Source organism: Gallinula chloropus, assembly GCF_964237585.1.
Source record: "Gallinula chloropus genome assembly, chromosome: 18".
Taxonomy (NCBI): Eukaryota; Metazoa; Chordata; class Aves; order Gruiformes; family Rallidae; genus Gallinula; species Gallinula chloropus.
Window position 1 is genome coordinate 8,908,076 of NC_140103.1, and position 16,711 is coordinate 8,924,786.

The following is a 16,711-nucleotide window of genomic DNA, read 5'->3' on the forward strand; positions in this document are numbered from 1 at the left end:
ATTAGCATCCAAATGCTGCCTGAAAACCCCAGAATGATCTGATGTTAGAAGCACTCAGACACAATATGGGTGATGACTGAATTAACTCCTCTTTAAAGACCTTGCAATCTGGAAAACCACTGAATTTTACTTTGGAAGTTATACTGGCAAATATTCCACCATTGCGCTCAGAGATTTTTCAGTGATTGACTACTTTCAAGGCTAAAATACTGCATTTACTCTCTGTTCTGAAGTTGCTTAGTCTCCACGTGCATCCATTGGATTTACTCACATCCTCTATTATCAGATTTCCAACCTCCAATTACCAGATTAATATTCCCCCAACATATACTTAAAGATCCTGATGATCAAGTCACCTCTTAATCTTCTTGAGTCAAATACTTTAAGGCTCGTTACAAATCGTATCATTATTGTCATTGTTAACTTTTTTTTCCTCTAAATCCTCTTTCAGACAACATCCTTTTTAAACTGTGGCCACCAGAACTGGACAAAGTACTCCAAGCAGCAGCTACTCCAGTGTCACTACAAGGATAACACAACCTCCCCAGTCCCATTCAATGCTTCCTTGTTTACATAGCCAAGGATGACTCTCAACCTTTGGCCACAACATCACACTGGCAGCTCACATCTACATGCTTTATCTATTCCAGCAGGCAGTTACTCCTACACGTTTAACTTCCAGGTGAAAGACCCTTCCCCCATCATCCATCTGTTACGTATGACCTGCCTCCCATCTTTCTATATGTATGACTTCACATTTGGCTTTACTCAAATGCATACTGTTTGCATGTTCTCAGTTGCTGAAAACACCCAAATGAGAGTCCTGTTTTGGTCATTGTTTACCACTCCCTGAACTCTGCAACATCTGCAAGTTTTATCAGCACTGATTTTATGTTTTCTTGCAGGTTGTTGACAGAAAATATTAACTAGTGAAGAGCCAAGATTGCATTGTGCTGCACAGGAGGGAATGTGGCCAGTCACACCGTTCAGGCACCAGCTCTGTTTTTCAGTAGGAGAAAATAAATACCTGTGATACTCATGAATACGAGCTTACACAAGTCAAGAGAAGGAAAGATGGGACAAATAGATAAGTATGAGATTGGCAAGATAAAACCTCTTTATGTGTCTTTGGCATTCCACAACCTCGGTCTTCTCTTTATAGCAGCAGAGTGCTGCAGGGACCTAGCTCGACCCTGGCCAACGGGACTTCTTGGATGAGCATTTCTTCCTTTCAGGACAGTGCAGTGGCATTTGCCATTTACAGCATCATACATGATCACAGCACTGCACTGATGTTGTTACCTCATCCTTACCGACAGCATCTCTCTGAGGGCTGCTGAGAACCACTGTCCCACCCCCACAGATGGAAAGGACAGAGCTGACGGCACCTCAGAGCAACTGCAAAGTAAGAACTAAAATCCCAGAGCAACCTGTGCACCTTCAACCACCCTGCAATAAGCAGCTTGAATTAGCAGAAGAGGGAGCCTGCTTCCCTCTCCCACAGCAGTTTCATCACTGCTGAAACAAACACCCTTTCTTTCCCCCAAAGCAGCTGATCTATCACTGAAGGAAATCTCTGTTCTCTTCCCAAAACCACCAGCCAAAAAGAAACTTCTATCCTTTGCCACTGCCTCTGTTTTCTTCTCTGCCAGCTAGCCTCTGTCTCTCCTTTCCTTACAGAACATCTTGTTGCAATGCCCTTCTACAACAATTTTCACATAAAAGCATGTGCTTCGTCAAGCTTGCCCTGTCACCAGTGTTTGACAAGTGTCAGAGAAATCCCATAAAAGCCAGGCTGTGAGCTCCTCAGTGCAAAGGACACCATGTGTTGAACACATTGACAGTTCTCAATAAATAACATCCCTGCTGAACAGCTGGTTGGACTGCTTGGGTTTGGAAGAATGTTGGCCACATTGCCTACTTACGTGCATCCTCCTCAGTGATGCACAGAAGATCCTGTGCATGGGGAGCGGAAATACATCACTTCCAGAAGTTACCAAAGTATTTAAAAAAAAGCCAAAACTGTATCTGAACACAAGTTTAGATCCTGACTTGAGGTTTGTAGCCCATTTTGGACATACAGATGTGCAATAACGGGCTGGTTTCTCGATACAGGTGCAGGAGACGTTCATCCTGAGGGAGGGGAAGCAAGAGATGGGTGATGGCAGGAAGAGCTATCCAACCATTTCCTTATTCCCTCTCTCTCACGAAATACATAGCTTCCACTTCATTTAGCGCCTTTGTAAACACTAGAGCACAGAAACTGTTAAAGTGGAGATGCACCAGGATGGTTTGGCTATCACAGTGCGACACAAAACACCTGGCTGAGGCAGAAAGGCCTCTGCTTCTCTGCCTCTGCCATCAGTGCATGAGGCAGAGGGAAGAGTTTGGCCCAGAGCTCAGCTGCCTACTGCTGCAAGGTGTCTTCCTCCACGGGTGCAAGTGCTCCTGGCCCACCTTTGCTGCCAAACCCCACCCTTGCAGAAACATTTGGAGAAGAAACACAGATCCTTCACAGAATTGTTTTGCCTCTGAGAGATGCAGCTGCTGTTGCTTCCCTCTCTGGCCTGTTCCATGCAGCCTGCAGGTGTTTGGACGTGGCCATTTCCCAGTAAAACTGGAGGTATGCTGATGTTTAAAATAAAATAAAATAAAATAAACCCCCAGTATTACAGCGTATCACTGAAGACCACCCCTGTTTGAGCGTTGTCTCTGGTGAGACACAGAATGTAAACAGTCTGTATGATTAAACCATCTCAAGCAAAAGGACTTTGGGGAATTCCAGTCTTTCCCAGCGCAGAGAAGAGCAGAAGATACTCTGCTCTTCATTAATTCAGAGCTCTTCAAAGGGCAAGAATGAATCTCTCTGCTTTCCTCCTAGGAGGACATGTTGATAGTTATCCTGGAATTCTTGGAGGAAGCTCACCAGTATAAATCAGTCCCATTTCTGCCCCTCTCCTTTTATTTAATCTGTTCACAGGCAAAGGGATTGTGCAACAACTGATAAACTTTGTCCATGCTGCAAAATGAAATGCTCATTTCTGATTGTCTTTCCCCCCTGTTGGGGTGAGAGGTGGAGAGACTGCTCTGGAATAATCTTACAGATAAGGCTATTAATTGCATGCCAGAAAATATCTGTACAATAAGAGAGACCGCTCTTTCAACAAAAAGCAACAGATAAGAGTATTTAAACCATCCCATTTTAAGGTATGGAGGTTCTGGCAGCACTGGAAACCTTTCGTAATACACCTAAACCTTCCAGGCTCTTAGAACTAAAGGTGGGACTACAATGTCCACATGGAATCACAGAATCACAGAATGCTTTGGCTGGAAAGGGACCTCAAAGACCATCTAATTCCAACCATCCTGCCATGGGCAGGGACACTTTCACTAGGCCAGGCTGCCCAAGCCTTGAACACTTCCAGGGATGGGGTTTCCACAACCTCTCTAGGCAACCTGTGCCAGTGCCTCACCATGCTCAGAGTAAAGTTTCTTCCTAAAGTCTAACCTAACCCTGCCTACTTTTAGCTTGAAGCCATTCCCTCTTGTCCTATCACCACACTCCCTGGTGAACAGTCCCTCTCCCACTTTCCTGTAGGACCCATTTAAGCATTGGTATGCCATAACTATGTCTCCCTGGAGCTCCAGGCTGAACAAGCCCAACTCTCAGCCTGTCTTCATAGGAGAGGTGCTCCAACTCCCTGATCATCTTCATGGCCTCCTCTGGACTCACTCCAACAGCTCTGTGTCTTTCCTGTACTGGGGACCCCAGAGCTGGACACAGTGTTCCAGGTGGGGTCTCACAAGAACAGAGTAGAGGGGCAGAATCACCTCCCTCAACCTGCTGGCCATGCTGTTCCTTATTCAGCCCTTCTGAGCTGCACATCTGAAAAAAACTTCCTATTCCAAATTTCTAAAGACTCTCCACATGGAAGAGGGTGAGCCAGGGACAGTGATATGAGCACTGCACTGATACTACAACTCTACAAAAATGAGGAACCACAGCCCTGACCAGTGCTGCATCCCTTTTCCCCAGAGCTTTTCTTTCTTCAATGATTCTACCCATGCACTTTGAATAGCCAGAAAGACTTCACAGGGAATCCCAGTGTTTCCTGGAAGGAAACAAACTCATTATTCCCTCACTCTTATCTGAGGCCACCACACACAACACAGAAGCAGTCACAAGAAAATGGACTTTTTCTTGGGTTTCCCCTGTGCCATGAGGAGTTTGGGAGAACTCCAGAGCAAGTTCAGGCACTTTGTGTTTTCCATTGCCATGCCCATCTGTCCCTTGCTCCAGAGCTCATGGTGTGATCTACTTCCTTGGGTCCTGCCAGGAAGGACACCAGATATGTCAGCTTCATGCTCAGACTACAGCAGGACAACTATTCTTTAGGGTATTTTAGTCCTTTTACAGCCTTTCCACAACTCAAGAGCAACAGTTCTGCTGGGAGCCAGAATCTAGATTTCTGTATTTAAAACAAAAAAAATCACAATTTATCAAGAAATTCACTGAATCCGTTCAGAAGTTCATTGAATCCAACCTCCCTGCTCAGGGCTTCCAAAAACTGTCCAGGCTGATTCTGAAGCAAATGGGAAGCTCTAATTTTGCTGCCTCTTTTTTCATATTTTCCATGACGAAGGGAAAAGAGGAGAAAGACACGCCGTTAGACAGACAGGCGGACATCTCATCAAAGAAACTCCTACAAGCAGATGCAGAGTAGGAAACATCCAGCAACCCTGCTGGCTCCAACCCACAGCCTGGACCTGAGCGCATGGTTGATTTTCATTAACTAACTTTTCTTCCTGTGAACTTCCTCTGAGGGTGTTTGTTTATAAACAGAGGAGGGGATATTATTGCTGGAGATGGGACTGTATGGGAGGGGGTGAAAGGTGTTTAGGGCCACAAGACTGGAGAGCAGAGTTCAGAAGCGTTTGTTGTCAGAAACACAAAGGGCTCACTGTAGAAAGGGTATATCCCTCATTTCCCAGTCCAGAGGGATTACCATAGGTATAGGCAGAAAATGCTCTGAAAAGTCAAAACAACCCCACACTGTACAGACATTTCCCACTGCATCACCATAACCACTACACACCCAAATAAAACCATCGACAGCCGTGACGGTGGTTGGAGGTTGTTCTCCATGACATCCACTTCTCAGCTTGTTCATTTTCCCCATTGCACGCCCTCTGTCTCTGCCTCAGATCCTACACGTTCATCGGTCTGGAGCAGCCCCCCTGATTTCCTCTCCAAAGGAGTTACTCTAGGTTTACATTGGTGTGTTCAACAGCAGAGTCTGGCTTGTACTGCTCACCCTTCCCTCTGCCAAGTACATGTTTCAAAACCGTGTGCGTAATGCATTTAGTTAACATTTGCTTTGTCTCCCAGTACTCCTTTTCTCCCTGAACATCTCCATTCATGAGCTACAGCACCAGAGGCTTCCAATTCTTGTCTAGTTTACGCTGAAAATAATTCCCATTAAATTATCACTGGTGAAAGGTGCTGTTTTGACCTCGGAGAAGCTGCTCTGTTTATCCACAAGACAGATGCGATGTAAGGCTGCAGCAATGCAAGCTCCAGATTTCAGCCCTAGCACCTCCGTCTGTACGAGCACAGATGCTGCTGAATTTGGAACAAAACTGCATGGGCTGTATGATGCACAGCCTCCTAACAGAAACACAGGTTGTTTAGCCACAACAACATGCATGATGACCCTCCCCAAAAGAGTCTGGGGCGCTAACGGGCTGCGTGCAAAGTCCCTTCTGCAACCACCTGATCCGTATTTAACTGTGGGATAAATGAGATTTTTTTTGCCCTTAATTAATAACTTGAGATATCCAGAGATGGATTTTCAGCATTTCCTAGGATCACGCTTGGCAGTTGTGACTTACGTATTCTGCAAGCTGTTCCAGCCAGTCAATACATTAATCAATGCACAGATGTATCAACAATATCCAAGTATTCCAATTTAAATAAGAGCTCTCTGAACTAAGGGGCTTTGGTGATATTTGCTTTTCTCTCCCATTATGGGCTGCATACGCGTCTCCATTTGAGAAAAACAATAATCCATGCTGATTCAAACATCACCAGCATGTCTAGGTCAGAGATATTCATTCCAGACCATCTCATTTTCTGCCATTTCCCAAAAGCTCATGTCACAAATACCGTCTGTCCTCTTCCCCTGGCCCCACTGTGACCAGTGCTTTCAGCAGTGTGACACCAGGTGAAAGACTTTGTAACCACCATCAACTCAGCACAACAACTACCTGGCCAGTAACCCTCAGCAGCTACCAGGAAACATCCTCAAAGTATCAGGGTGTGCTGACTTCACAAGAACAGCCCAGGCTGAGGAATAGCTATCATTGCCCCCAAAAATAATAAAAAAAGGAGTTTAAAAAAAGGCCAAGCCTCCTAGATCTGTCACCAACACACTGTCAAATCCAGGACAAACCAGAGCATCCCTTCATTCCTCAGTTTCCCTGATTTTTAGGGCAATATCCTCTCATGTCTGAGAAACTCACTACCACCATCAGCAGGATGTTTTGAGGCAGTTATCGGGACTACTAAACCACAATCTCACAGCAATGATAAAGGAAAATAACCATACTTGGATACATTAGAACAGGAGGAAAAAAACTCTATTTTCAAAACTAAGCACCAGTGGTAACAGGCTTTTCCTTCCCATTTCATTCCCTGTTTTAAATAAAACAAACAAAATAATGGTGATAAGATCTCTTCCCTCAATCCAATGGATGATCTTTGTAAATATGCTTCCAACACTAACAGCAGAGACCAGGCATGGAAGAAAATGAGGGAGGAAAGGAGCCTGCAGCTGATGCTCAGTGTCGGGAACAGAGCTGCTCTTCTCCCAATTCCATGACGACAGAAGACTCCTGGGAATTGGATGAGGGAGGGGAAGATGGGCCAGAGGAAAGAAATCCATATGGGAAAGTGATTTAAAGCAAATCAAGGGACAATAAATTAGATAAGGAAAAGGAGGAAAAACACAGGAGAGGGGAGGAAGGAGAAGAGATAATAGAGCCCTAAGTATCACTCAGAAGGAAGACTCAAGGAAAGCCTACCAGACCCCAGGAGTTAATCAGCAAAAAACAGAATGGTTTTCTTCTCTAACACAGCAATTCTTTTGCTTTCATGAGCTGGTATCATATCTCTCAGATGCTGCTTCACCAGGCCAATTCCAGATGCTTCTCAGTTTCACTTCACCCTCGCTCCCTCTTTGTGAGAACAACCGCTCGCTCCTTGTTTGTGTACCGCTAGGATGGATATTAAACAGAACAATATCAATAATTCCCAGAAAATATGCATGAGCATATGCCTGACTGAGCACACAAACACAGAGCCTGTTTACCCTCTGTTCCCACGGCACCTCCAACGCGAGTTGGATGGAGCCACCAACCTGGTGGCCACCCTTGGTGTGCAGGAGGGGACACCACCCTCCTACGGCAAAAGAAGATGAGAACTACAGAGAGCGCAGGGTTACCCATGGTGCCTGGGTGGAGGAAAACCAGCAACTGTGTGGAGCAGGAAGAAGGGAAAGACAGGGGAATCAAGGACACCGGATAGTAGAGAAAGAACTGAGACTAGGACAGTGATAAGAGAGGGTGGAGGGATTGGACGGGGAAGTTATACGCTTACATCACCCAGCAAAACAGAAACCCGGACAGCGTGTTTTGAATAAGGGCTCGTTTTAACACTGAAGAAAAAATGAAGACGAGAAAGGTTGAGAGAGACAGAGGCCAAAGTGGGATTTGGAGTATAGCAAAAACAACTAAAATAAACATGTCCCCTTCCCCTGGCCAACTTCTGTGACGTTAGGGCTTCGCAATTTTTCTTCTCTTGTATCCAAAGCAAGAAAGGACCACAAAATAAAGGAGGTGAAAGCAAGGACCATGGAAGGGTCCGGGCTGTAGAGAAGGGATGCAGAAGACTGTCTGAGATCAGAGCATAAGCCAGAGTCAGTTGAGGTCAATGCTATTTTTTCATGATGTTGAACAGGTTTAGGATCAAATCCACGCTGCCTGCGTAAATCTAACATCATGAATCCAGCCCCATTCTCACCGAGGGATACTCTGACTTGTATTTAATGATGACACATACTGCACCCTGCACATATTGGCGCTGGCAACCTTATGGGTGTCAAACAGTCCTCAACTAAGCAAATTGTTCTGATCACTAGGGACAAGGATAGTTGAAAGCAGAAGTCTGAGATAAGATATTTACTCTTGTTCTCTTTTTAACTTGCCTTTTTGAGTTCTGCTCTGCTCATGTTCAGAGTAAGAGTACTTTGACTTCACGGATGGCTTTGGGGAGAGCAAACTTTATAATAGGCACTAGCATCAAATCAAAGCAGTTTACAAGATCTGCCACTTGTGTCAGCATATGTGGGGAAATAAACAAGCTGCTCTGCCTTGATCATTGGAGTTTAAATGCTCTATTGATCTGGGAAAAAAATCAAAGGTGCTTTGGAAATTGTGTGCGTACGCACATGCATGCTCACACCAGAGAAAATGAGGAGAAATGTAGGGACAAGAGGAAATTAGGAGAAGAACAATCAAGCATTTCTTCTTCAGAGAAAGCTGAAACAAAACGAAGATTCATAGCCAGATGTCAGCTACCCCGAGGTAGGGAAACGTCTGTAGGCATTACACTGAAGGTCAGAAGAAAGGTCCACCTTCATTTTCAGAAGTCTAGTTTTGGGGAAGGAAAGAAACACACAGGGCAGCGCAGTCGATTGTTCTGTGCTCAGAACAGTACAAGAAACAAATGCCCAGGGTTTAGGAAAGAGTAAAGCCCCATATATTTTGAGTATCTGAAATAGAAAGTGTAATATGCACTGATTGTGGAAAGACTGTATTAGGTGAAAAAAAATAGTCATATTGAGAGGAGACTAAATGAAGAAAAAGATTGTATTAGACTAGCTGATATAGCTGAGAGAAAAATGTAGAAGGTTTTGATTAAACAAGACTTTTCTGATCCATCTTCAGAATAATCTGTAATATAAGGTTTGAAGAAGTAAAACCGTGATAAAGCAAACGCGTTCATTCTGCCTAGGATGGGATGTAGGAACAGCCACACAGCCCAAGACCAGAGAAGGGTGGGAAATGTTTGATAAAATATTTTTCTCAGGAAAAAGGGAAATTAATCAAAACAGACTATCTGTGGGAAAGGATCACTTCTGGCAAATATTCTAACTTAAAATTTCAATAGAAGTTTCATAACTGTCAAAACACCTGATTCTTTCTTAACTTTCTGAAAATAAGAAAGCCGGTATCTTTTACCAGCAAATGTTTTTCTTTCTCATACTTAACACTTTTCTAAACCAATGCTTTAGACTTGAGGTACTTAAGACGGTGTCAATCTGTCCTTCTCTTTTCCTGTCTTACATTATAGTGGTGACTCCTGGTCTTAGCTAAAGATCTTTGGTTTATAGTAGAGCACTGGGAAATTTTCTGTGGCCTGTGCTATATCAGAACCTGCAAAGTGGATATTCTGTGAATGTTTGGACTAATTATCTGCTGTTATAGCCCTGACACTGCAGGGGACTGAATTTGGCAACCCAGGTGGTCCCTTCTCTGCTTCTGCTCCTATAGTGTCTATCAGAGAAAAGAAAAGAGGAGCTGAAAAAAAACAATGGCTAAAATTGGAAACGAAACTATTATACAGGAACATTTCTTGACCCCAGCCATGCAAGGGTTTATTTTTGTTTTTTCAGTATGTCTTTTTGAAAGAAGCCACTATATTTTGGTTCTTTCTTCTGGCTCAGGCCAGCATGAGCAATAGAAATCCAACGTGAAAGTGCTCAGTTAATCCCCTGGTCCTGGGAGCACCTAAACCCCATTGGTCCTGCAGTGTTTTTCTGCTAAAAGCTGCTCAGGCAGGCATCAGGGTTGCACCTCTCTTGCAACAGACCTGAGGAGCCTGGCACCCATGTCCTGACTGAGCCAGACCCGGGCTCTAAAGAATTCGTTTCTCCACCAAAAGTCCCTGCTCCACCCAGCTGGCATGGTCCTGCCACCTTCAGCTGGGGTCGGGCCCCAGGACCAGGGAGGTGCCCGCAGTCAGTTGGGCTCTTTGCTATTCAACAGACCCACCCAAGGATCTCTCCTGCCCTTGGCAAAGCTAACAAAAACAGAAAACTCATGGAGCAGCACCAGCAAACTCCTGGGCCCACTTTGAAAGTGGAGACGTCTCTTGTTCTTTGTGAGAAAGGTGAGAGGGGTGTTTGGGTTTAGGGTCCCAGAATAGCCAGCATTTTCCCTCCCAGCTGCTCTAGTGCTCAGCGAGACCTCTGGGGTTTGGGATTTTAGCACACCTCTCACTAATGCCACATGTGGCTGGGGCGGATGGTGGGCACCTCCAGCTCTGCTTGGTGCAGCCATGGCCTTGGGATCCCCTCAGCCACCTGCAATGCCACCCTGGGAGCCCAGAGAGCAGCTTCAACCTCATGCAGCAACTTTCAGGCACCTGAATCACCAACCAGGTCTCTTTCCGTGATGGCTTAGCGTGCGGAGACTCTCCAAGGGCTGCTTCTCACTCTCACCGCTGAGACCCTCCCGCAGCAGCTCTGCGCTTCTTCAGACATCTCCACGAATCTCTGAGAACAGCCCCACTCCTGCTCTCTCTCCAAACACCATCTCCTCGGCTTGCTTTCTGCCTCACATGAGTTTTTCTAACTGAAACAGGCTGGCTTGAAATAAATCAGGCTGAAATGAAGCTTGGAGAGGTGAGCTCAGCCTGGGACACATCTACATGCCTACAGCAGACAGCCATACATCATTTAGGAATCTAAATTTGCCATCCTTCACACACACAGAGTCAGGTTTCCCTCTTTCTTTTACTAGCATTTTATTAATTAGAGCAGACTATGTCTAAATGCTTTAAGAAAAAACTAAAAGCACCAACCAAAACCAAACCCCAAACTTTCTTCTAACTGTGCTGTTGAGATTCTAGTGTGTAGCTGGGCAAATGAACAAGACCAGGTAAAAAATGGAAATCTTATGGAAAGAAAACAGTCTTTTTCTTTTCCTGTTTCCGACTCCTGTCCCAGCTTCTGCAGGCTGAAGGAAACATGCTGTTCAAACACAACTAGGTAGTAAATGCCAAGCTATGGCATAGTTTTTCAGTGCCCTATTAGTCACACCTTATCCAGATCAGTAATCATGAAGTGGTTAATCATTTGATCTCATCTACAGGGACGCCAAAACCACACAGCTACATGTAGCCTTCAATAATGGTGTGTTGGAGACCTGTCACCCTGAAGGAGCACCTGGGCAGGTGTTCAAGCTCCTGTCACTTCGGTCACTCCACTGCCCATCATGCCCATCACCCTGGGACCTGGCATATGCCAGAGCTAATTAAACGACAGAACTACAAGCCTTACATTTGACTAGTCCTTCATTCTAGTGGTTCATTACAGATCAAAACAAGAAAATGCATGCAATTAAAAGCCAACAGGCTGTGGAAGATGGGAAAATATCTATCTACTGATTATTTTAATGCCATCTAAACACCGAGTAAACTCTCTACTGAAGATGCCCTCAAGTTCCTGATGCACCCACTACATGGCTTGGCTCTGGGGACAGGCCTGAGCTCCCTGATTCTACCTGAAGTGTACTAATTCAACAGATGACCCCAAAACTTCAGAAGGGAACCAAATTAACTCTCAAAGTAAAACATGTATTCTTAAACCCCGTGGAGAGAACAGACCTACACAGTGTCAGTTACATATCTTTATAACTGCCCAATTATTGGACCCCGACACAGATGCTTCTCAGTCTCTGACATGCAAAAGCTGTGGCTTTAAGTGAGCTCCACTGTGCTGACTTTGGCATGTCTTCCCCTTTGGATTCTGCTGCAGTTTGATGTTCACCAAGGACTGAAGTTGGGAAAACATAGGCACTCCCTTACATACGAAGCTTTATTAAGTTGGGATCATGCTCTCTGTTGGCAGGCAGAGGAACAGAGACAGAGGAGAATGAAACCAGGGAGGGGAAAAAAAAAAAAAAAACCAAACCAAAACACAAATAACTTTCACTCTTCAGAGCAGGCACGCCTTCTTACTCTGGCTCCCGCTGCCGATCATTCATCCCGCTCCTCTCAGCTCCCAGCCAGTAAAGAGTCAACATCTCGTTCCTACAAAAACACAAGCTATCCCACTCCTGAGCCGTACACCAGAGCGCACACTGACAGGGACTCAGGAGGATCCCGTTTCTTCAGATGGAGTTGCATTTCCACTGTAGAACTGCAATATCTTTGATTACAACAGAAGCAAGGTCAACGGGGCTTTGAAGCGTCTTATTTTTCATGGCATGTGTATTACCTAACTTGACTACAGCCCGACCTTAACTCCTTCAGTCGCAACTAGAGCTGCATTCAAAAGACAGTGCAGGGGCAAGCGTGCAAGCCTGTGTGATTAATACCACACCGCACGTGTGTGGAAAGAGGGATCTACTGTGCCGTGTGGTAGGTACGCACATCCAAGGAGTGTTTGTCCAGGAACTGTGCGGCCCGGGGAGGGAGGTAAGTACGCACGAGCCGCGAGCTGCCTGCGCTGGAGAGCTGCACCGCAGGAGCCGCGCAAGCGAAGCCCAGCCCAGCTCCCAAAACGCTTCTGAGCTTTTGCGTAACACAGATCAATGGGTCAGACTTCTAGTTTCCCAACAGCTTTCCCTGACAAATGCCAGAACAGATATCAGTGAAGTCAAACAGGGCAGCAATAACATCACTGCCAACCAGCGTGAAAATTGGCAGAGCCTGGCACCAAGGGCTGCCTATCATCAGAGACAGGGCATGGCCCGGCGCAATGACGAACCCACTTAACAGCGCTGTAAAATTAGCCATTTATGAAAACAAATTGAATACTGCAGCAGAGGGTGACGTAAGGAGAGTTGGCTCCAGACAGAAACAGAAACTCCTGTAGCCTGGATTAGCAGAAGAGCTCTGTTATATCAGAGCTCAGGCATAGAAGCTGATAACAACTTGGGTCCTGCATGAGATTTTTAACAGACACAGCCAGCTTTCCCCTATAAGCACACTTTCAGCTCCTGTAAGACTTGCAGGGACTACTTATATGCCAGCAAGAAGGGATGGAAGGGGAGCAGGCAACATGGATGGAGGGTGGGGGGCAGAATAAAGGTGAAAATACCCAGAGGACTGCAAAAAAGAGGTGTCTTCCAGCCAGTCCTGCCCTCTCTCTCAGATCTGTACAATCACACAGTTTCCCACTTTGCAACTGGGATGGAAGTTGGGGAGAACTCACTTCTGGCACTGCCAGCAAATTTGACCCAGTCCCTGATCCCCTCCAAACACCCAGAAGGGCTCGTGACTTCAGTGGGGTCCTACAGATGCAACTTCAATGGTAGAACAGGGCTCCTGAGTGTGTCACATCCCAAAACAGTGAAAATGAGAAAGCCAAGAGTTTTGGCAGGAGAACCCTTGATTTCCTCATTGAGGGAAGCGTAATCTCTCCCTAAGCTTTCTGCAGGTCTGGGAGGCTGTGGTGTGCGGAGGATACTCCAAGTGAGTTCCTCTTGGACCTCTTCCAGGTGTTTACACACAGAGCCAAACCTGGCTCCTCTTCAAGAGTGCGAGCAAAGGGGGGAGGGGGAGCTTAAAAATAAAATAAAAAAATCACAAAGTCCTCCTGAGCTGGGCTGCAAACTCTCGGGTGCTAAACTGGGGCATTTCTCTTCATTTTTCATAGTGGAATGTTATTTCCATGCATAAAATGGGTCAAGTGTTTTATACAGGCAACAAACCAACCTCCTCCATCCAATTAACGTCTCTTACTACACATGATCTTTGTGTGTGTTTGTTTAGGTTCCCTGTTGTGTGAATTAGATACTTGCACTGAAGACAGAGACAGGGTTTTAGGTGTTGGATTAAACACGTTGAAAAATACACTGAATGTGTTTTGCTACTGATGAGATGTGTGTTAGCCCAAATTCTCCCTTCCCTAACTTGAAAGGGAAACACTTTGAGCCCTGGGGCTTAGGTTAAGACTGGGAACCAGAAGAGCACAGTACAAGAAATCAGGGGAAATAAAGCAAGCAATAATCTGTTTCACCTACAAAATTACTCATCTGCCTGTCCTAGAGAAGGCAAAAGGGACCAGCCCATGCCCGGCACCTCCTGCCCACCCTGGCAGCCACACACCCCCCATGTCCCCCTTCTCACAAGAGAGCAGAGCAGCTGGGATTGGGGAAAGTTAAGGAAACGCACTCCCGAGTTCATCTTTGGTTTTGTTTTCCTCAGGACAAAGCAACTTTCCTCTGAGACAACAGTGGCACGGGTCAGGGATGGGGCAGCGGAGATGGAGGGAATGGCAGAAGGGTTGGGAGAAGGGCTGGGCAGAGGCAGCGGGGCTGGTGCGGTACCACCGGCACCAGCATCCACTGCCTTCTGGTGGGAAGTGACTCCAGTTAAAGGGAAAGGGGAAATCCTCCCTGTCTCTTTAAGGCATCCTAGGACATGGAAACTTTGTACTTTCAGGGAATCTCCTTGCCAAAAGAACTGTAAAACATGTCTTCCTCCCCCCCCACCCTCCCACCCCCCCCCACCCCACCCCCGTTTCTCTTTCTGACTTTTTTTTTTTTAAGGGCATTTCCATTTTCTATGACTTCCTTCAGAGCAAAGATGGATGTGGCGACGTTTATAAGGGTTTCTAACCCTCCGAAAAGTATCCGATTTCACCACAACTTTGCTGCACTTTATCACTGAAGCGGGGAGAGGGCGGGAGGTGGCAGGAGGGAGGGGGAGCAGGAGCGAACTCGGAGGAAAGGGACCCAAATTCATGATGGGCTCATAAAATTTACATTTAAAAAGTGCAATATTGCTCATTATTGTTCCGCTCAGAGAGCCCAGACTGGTAGCTGCTTTGAGTAGTAAATGATTTTATAGGGCTATTTGACCTTACAATCATTTGTGTTACACTTGCCATTGCTGAGGGGAGAAAAAATACTCAACACATCCTCTAGCTGCAGTGCTAGTCCCAGCCCTAGCTGAGTGCCGAGGGGTTGGGAACTTTATAAACTCATTTGATTCATTTGAGGTTTCACAATAGCCAAAAGTTCCTTTATAGCTTTTTGGAAACCACATGCTAGCATTGCATCTAAAAAGGTAACAGTGAAGTAGACTAAAGAGCTAATAAAACTAAGGAAATCGTATAGGGACCTTAGATATGCAGCCACACACCAGACAGACACATTTCTTTTCATACATCCACGCAAGCTACTTTCAAACGCTCTGTTTACAGTTTTCCAACCTGAAAATGAGGTAAAAACCCACCTTAAGAGCGCTCTCTCCTAGCTGCACCTTAATCCTTACACACCGAAATAAAGAAACTCCCCAGGATACTGCCATTTCCCTATGCAAAAGTTTACATAACTTTTCCTGCCAGCACACACTTCCAGACACTTTGCCGAGCTCCGGTATTCCACCAAATCTATATGTACTGGAGGCACCCGAGCGTGTTTGCACATGCACTCACACCCAGCTGTGTGTCGCAAGGCACACACGCACACTTCCATGGACACACACAGCTACTCTACACACGCACGCCTACAGCTGGCTGCTCTGCCGGCTCCCGAAACGTAAAAGGGATGCTGCAGCCACAGGCACGCCGAAGTACCTACCTGCAATGACAGCCGGAGATCTCTGTCCTCCTTCAGCTTTCAGCCACACTTGCAAAGTGAAGGCATCTCGGGGCAGCTCAATATCTGCCTTCAGCCGCAGCTGATCACCTTGTCCACTGAAATAGAGCGCCCTGCTCGGGGTAAGGGACTCCTCTTCGTCCTTTACCTCCCGCTGTTGCCTCCTGCGGGGGACATGCCCAGGCTCCAGCCCAGCAGTGGAGCGCCTTCCTCGGGCTAACCTGGTGGCACAGGTGCCCGGGGCCGTGTAGAGGAGCTGGCGGCTGTGCCTGGTGTCCCTTCGCGCCCTGCGGGAGCGCTCGTCCATCCCACATTCGGGTCCACTGGCTAGGGCTGTACAGAGAAGCGCAAGAGGCAGCAGCAAACTCCAGAGCTGCATTTCCAATCTTCCCCCCCCTTCTCCCCTGCAAATCCTCCCGATCTGCCAGCTTTGGGCTCCTCCTTGCCTTGACTTTCTTCTCTTGTTCACCCTTCTTGGTATTTGCTCTTTTTATAACCCTTCTCAGTTGCTTTTTCTTTTCTTTTTTTCTTTTTCTTTCTTTCTTTTTCCTGCTTATAGATTATTTTTTTCCTTAAAACAAATAAAAATAAAATAAATCAAAACTCCTCCTTGGTTGAAATGTATTTCTCTGTTCTTCCTCCTCTATCTGTCTTCTTCTCCTCTATTCCTCCACAGCTGGAATTCCTCTCTCTCTTCTTTTCTCTGCTGGATTTTCTTCCCTTTATTTTTTTCTTCTTAAAAAAAACACACACACACTCTCTCACACACACAAAACAAAACAAAAAAACAAAACAGCCCCCCCCCCCAGCTTTCTCCAAGACTCAGACCCCACTGATTTCCCTCCCCCCCAAAGATGCTCTAATCTATTTATTTTTTTGGCCTCCTTTATAACATAAGCCACAACCCCCTCCTTCCCCCCAACCTCCCCCCCTCCCTTCTTCTCCACAAAATGAAAGAAAAGAGAAAAAGCCCCTCAGAAGATGAGTAAACAAGAATATGCTAATCTACTCTAGGGTGCTCCACCTTCCCAATTGAATG

The 16,711-nt window shown here is 46.0% G+C and overlaps 1 protein-coding gene across 1 annotated transcript in view; it reads right to left on the bottom strand.

Moving 5' to 3' along the window:
- The window catches only part of PAPPA (pappalysin 1), a gene marked incomplete at both ends in the record, with an annotated part of 177,702 nt that extends 161,651 nt beyond the window's left edge, over positions 1–16,051 (bottom strand). The window contains one exon of the mRNA XM_084272503.1: positions 15,655–16,051. Coding sequence (XP_084128629.1) covers positions 15,655–16,051 — 397 coding nt within the window. The remainder of the gene's footprint in view (positions 1–15,654) is intronic.
- Between the last annotated feature and the right edge of the window lie 660 nt (positions 16,052–16,711).